This window comes from Alligator sinensis, unplaced genomic scaffold (assembly GCF_000455745.1).
Source record: "Alligator sinensis unplaced genomic scaffold, ASM45574v1 scaffold268_1, whole genome shotgun sequence".
Classification (NCBI taxonomy): Eukaryota; Metazoa; Chordata; order Crocodylia; family Alligatoridae; genus Alligator; species Alligator sinensis.
Genome location: NW_005841853.1, coordinates 4,631,773 through 4,637,112, shown reverse-complemented (window position 1 = coordinate 4,637,112; position 5,340 = coordinate 4,631,773). Strand labels below are relative to the sequence as shown.

Genomic DNA, 5,340 nt, shown 5'->3' with positions numbered 1-5,340 from the left:
CAGCAGGAACACATATCCAGTTTAGCACACCTGTGGACTCATGTGGCAACCAGAAAACTGCCAGACATGGGGAGGATGGTACCTGCAAGTATCTTAAATTGCTTCTATAGCACAGCTCTGAGAATACTGCTGGTTACACACTGCAGAGTCAGGAGGTACAGCTCAAAGGGGGGAGTTTTGACCTTGAAAAATGCATAGTGCTTCTTATTTCTTAGACCCAAGATATTCAAGTTTGGAAGATTATTTCTCAAGTACCCAACTGCAAAACAGTCTAACATAAAAGCATCAAAACATTCGTTCTGCATTTCAATTTTGACCTGTGCAACTTTCAAGAAAAACTGGCACCTAGTTCTAACATCTCCAAAATATACTGAGGTAGACCGCATAGTTACAGAAACCACTGAAGTCCTTTCAAGTTTGGGGATTTTTTTGCAATACCTTTGTAACACTCAGCACCAATTATGGTGCACAGGGTTGTGTGACCTCAGTAACAAGAGCAATTATTTCCCACTGACTAGACAACGCTATGCATCAGTTCAGCAAGATCAGTTCCCCTAAACACGGGTGCCTGGTTAATATCTTAAAATGGAGAAACAAATAACTGCCAAAAAAAAAAAAATGTATAGGATAGGGTCTATGGTTCCTTTGTTGCAACACAGAACTTTTAGGAGACAAGAAGTGTGTTCCCGATAAGGAGCTGTCAGTCACATTACCTGATTGATGCCAGCACGTCTTTCAATGGGCTGTGGTCAAGAATGCAATGCAAAGCCTGAAAAAGTAGCAGTCACCATACGCAAGCAACTGCCCTAAATTTATGTATGTGCACCTAACCTGATGATCAAACACGAGCTTGGGTCCTCCGTCTGCTGCCGTGTCTTCACTAAGTAACATCCAAATGTTCGTATCGATGTCATAGCGGTAGAAGTCACTTTTCAGAGATTTACTGTTCCTCACAGAGGAATCCAGATAACGTCCCAGTGTGTATATCTGCCTTCGTTGAATATCGATGCACATCTTGTGACAAGATCTGGCACTGGGACCATTCTATTAAAAAAAAAAAAAAGTGGAGAAAAAAAAACAGAGTGAAAAATACATTTTTCATCATCATCATAGATATATCGGTTTGCTGAGTCAGGATAACTAGAGTACCTAGCAACTAGTGTATATCTTTTGACTTTTAACTGAAATCGATTTTAAACAGTACATAAATTATTGTATTTGCCCCTAGCAGACTGTTCTGCCATGCAACACATGTTATTTTTATACTGCAAGGATCCATTTTGCTTTAGAAGGAAGTAGACATGATCATCTAATAATAGATCTTTCCCCAAGACTTATGATCTCCAGTCCTTTCAACAGTTTACTTAGAAAAAAAGCTGAAAGCTGCTTCCTCAGAACCGCTTTTCAGATTATATGGAATTTAATTAAAAATGACAGTAGCTGGCACATTCAAGGTGCAAGTTCATGCAAGCTAACCTATAAACAGTTACAATGGAAGACTATCTAATACACCACTATAACCCTGCAGAGAACGACTACACAATCTTACGGTTCTGTGCTTTCTAATAATCTCTAAGCATTTGTATAAGCAACCACATCATGTACCAGACCTGGAGGTGAGAAAAAAGAAAACTAGCCCTTCCATTTAGATAAAATAAATACATCCTCCAACAAAAATAAAACTTTCTTTCTACAAAAAATGCAAGTACAGAGCAGATATTTTGGCATGTAAATTTTCCCTTCTTAAAAGTTCTGCAGCTACAGAAGCTATTCATGCCTACTATAGTACCTACCTCTACTCTAGTATCTACTCTTTCACCTCTACTCTAGTATTTCATACAGGACAATTAGGAGTTATTACTCAGTGCTCTATGACACCGATATAACCAGCTTATGGCTGACTGGGCCCACTAGTAAGTTAAAATATCTTTCCTAAAAATCTCAAACATAAAACTATGTTCTAAAAGTTTGTATCAAGAAGTACTCCTAAAACTACTGGTGAAATGTTAAAGAGCACAAAATGAACCTGTCTCAGGCCTTTTAGAGAGGAATAAGTGAACACAAAATGGAAAGACTATTTTCTGAACCAAGAGATTAACACTGTTGTAATTCAGATTCAAGAATTCAAGTTCTTTGGGCGAAACAAAGTTAGCATGATGGAATTTATTTTCTGAAACTCTAAATTGCAGGAATCGCACCAAACTGTCTACTTTTTTATTTATGGGTTTGTTTCTTTTTAAGTGGTATACTACTGTGTCTGAATTATGAATGGCAACCTTCTGGGAATTACAGACATACAGAACCCTGCTACACATACGAATTAAAGCTGGATAGAAACCAGCTATAGAGTTGTTACATTTTCAAGCACTAACTTGGCTCACTTTATAGCTCGACCATCATTTTTATCATGTGATAATTTTCAAATGTAGCTGGTGCAATTAACCAGTTAATGGTGTGATAATTACTCTGCACTTGTGGCCAGTCTAAATTAATTTATTCCATGTTAACTGCAACAATACATGTAACATGTAGCAGGGGCTTAAGAAGCCTAAAGTCAGTAATATGCAGTAAGATAAAACATTTTTTTCTTTTAAAGTGACAGAATTACAAAGAACATCTTTGCAACACAGCCCTGGGACCCCTGATATGTTCACTGGAAGGCAGGATGGGATGCGATTCGCGATCACACCTCCTGCCATGCCCCATGCAATGACAGAAGGTGTGACTGGGATCAGTGATCAGATGCTATTTGCACCATACTGCTGGTCCCAGGCTCTCCCTGCAGTTGCAAGTTGGGCACCTGACGATCACCTGATCATTGGCTGGCTCCAGGGACACAAGGGTCTGGTCTGAGCCCCGATGTGGTCCCCAGATTAACTGACTGTCATCAGATCAGGACCACGCCAGGCCTCAAGCCCCTGGGATTTGAATCCCCGAGTGCCCCCTTTCAGCTGAAAGCAAATTGGAACGACCTGGGGACTAGAACCCCTCAGTGGTCACAGTCCAGGTGACAGTCAGTTGATCAGAGCCACTTTGGGGCTTGAGAGAGATTGTCGGCAGCAGCGACTGCCTTGGGGCTCAACCCTCCAGACAGCAGATCAGAACCACCCCAGGGGTTCCAGACCCAGAGCGGTCCCAATCAGCTGATCCCTGGCAGGATCGGGACCACACGAGGAGGTTTCTTGACTGGCAGGGACCACTCCACAACTTAAATCCCAGTGCCGTCCCTGCCAGTCTGTGGCAGGTTTGGATGGTGATGAGGCTGGAACGCTGGATTGGTCCCAATCCTGCCCAGGATTACCCGATTGGGTCTACTCCGGGGCTCATGCCCAAGGATGGTCCCTGTCACACATTCAATTTAAGGCACAATGGAAACCAGCCACAAAGTTATTTCACATACTGTGCAATAACTTTGTAGCTGGTTTCCTGTCTGTTGTTCCATTAAGCCCGAGTGTGTGGCTAGTTTACACTTTAAGACGTGATTAACTGGTTAATGATGTCTTCAGTGCAGCATCTGCTTGAGGCCTGAAAGGCAGTAGGGTTCACTGCCTCCTTGTCAAAGGTAAAACGTCCTCGTCACATCCCTGCTCTGGCCATATTTCAATCCTATGAACCTCTTTCCTCCTTTTTCCCCCCTATGTTCATTTGAGGAAGATGAGAGAGGAAGGAGGGGAAAAGAACTGATACTTGTTTTCTGAACAAACTGATAACAGTGGCTTCAAGAAGAGCTGAACTGGAACAGAAGGGGTGGCGCTTCCACGGAAAATACTGAGTTTTTATGCTCAATAAAAGGGTGTCCTCAACCACGGACAAGGAGGTCATGCCAGCACATGGAGAAAAAGGCCATCTCTGGAATAAACAGCTGTGACACTTATGGATGCTCCCTGGCAAGGAAACAGCAGAACATCTGCCTTGGCAAAGAGGCTATTTAGGTAGACTTAAGATTGGCCTGCATTTGAAATTGGTGCTTTATGGCTCTTCCATTCAGTGCGTCACCAGCCTGAAAATAACTTGCAAGGCCAAGTCTTGATGATTCAAGTGCCATTTTTTGCTTTCACAATAAAGGCTGCCCATAAAGATTAAATCAATCTAGTTCAGATTAATACAGTACTCTAAAAGATTTGGCCTACACAAATTTCACTGAGATGTTGAATACAATTATTACAGAGACACAAATAATATAGCGATCCTAGCAAGAGCGTCTGACCCTCAAAGTTTTTTGCAGTCTTAGCAGTCACAGCTGAGGAAGCTTTCACAGATTTTGACACGGGCACAGAGACTTTCTACGGTTTACCCACTTGCACAAAGTCTGCAGCAGAGCAAGAAATTGCATTGAGCTTTTCTTATTACCAGATCAGGGCCTTGGCTATAAGATCGCTTTCCTTTCAAATTATGTTTTGCTTGAAAGCACAAGTGGAAACGATCCCCTTAACACCATATGTATTAATTTCTTGCCACTGGTTCTAAGAGTAAAGGAGTTGTCTTCTGAGCAGTACACCCACGTACACACACACACACACACACACACACACACACGTACCCTCCACCCCCAAACTATTTTATTCTAATCATTCAAATGCAACACAAAGGACTAAAGTATTCAGCGCTCGATCACATCTCAGGCTATTTTTAGGCTTACTAGTAAAAGGGGATTAAACTGAGTGCTCCGATCCCTCTTTTTATCTATTCGGAAAGGAGGCACAATGCAAACTGTCCCTCGCAACTTTTCATCTGTGACCTGGTCATTTATGTAGAAGAGGCTTTTCCCTAGCTTGGACCACTTTTTCTAGTTTAAGACCGTTCCTGTCTCCTTCCCCCAGCTAGCAGAGGCTTCAGGTTGTTTAATATTAGTAATGTCCAAGAGCCAAATCGTGTGTACAAAAGTGGTACCCGCAGCTGAATAAAGCTACAACGAACTCAATCGAAACTTCCAGTCTGTTCGTTTGCTAATATTTGCTAATGAGGAAAATAGCTCCTTTAAGATGGCTTTAAGCAATGCTGTACATAGTTTTGAAATCAAAGAGAGTGGAAAGCACTAAACTTGCACTTGCCTGAAGGCTACTAAAAATTCGCCTGCACGAGTCATTTTAATATTAGCACGCTTCAGTGCGAGAAACACAAGGTTTATTTATGAGGAGAGCCACGTATAGAGACTATGGACAAAAAACGAGTAAGACGCTTTCAGCAACATGTGATCAAATGAATAAATAGCCTGTGGGCAGTTGAGAACGTTCATCCAAAGAAGTCTACTTCGCATAGCTACAATGGCAGGCCTGTTGTCCCGACAAAGAAAGCACTAGAGCAGTTTCTCATGGAGAGCGACTGACTGAATTCAAATTG

The 5,340-nt window shown here is 41.9% G+C and overlaps 1 protein-coding gene across 5 annotated transcripts in view; it reads right to left on the bottom strand.

Moving 5' to 3' along the window:
- The window catches only part of MKLN1 (muskelin 1), a 122,785-nt gene that overhangs the window by 50,508 nt on the left and 66,937 nt on the right, over positions 1–5,340 (bottom strand). For all 5 annotated transcript variants that reach the window (XM_025213263.1, XM_025213265.1, XM_025213273.1 and 2 more), the window contains one exon: positions 832–1,044. In XM_025213263.1, coding sequence (XP_025069048.1) covers positions 832–1,044 — 213 coding nt within the window. The remainder of the gene's footprint in view (positions 1–831; positions 1,045–5,340) is intronic.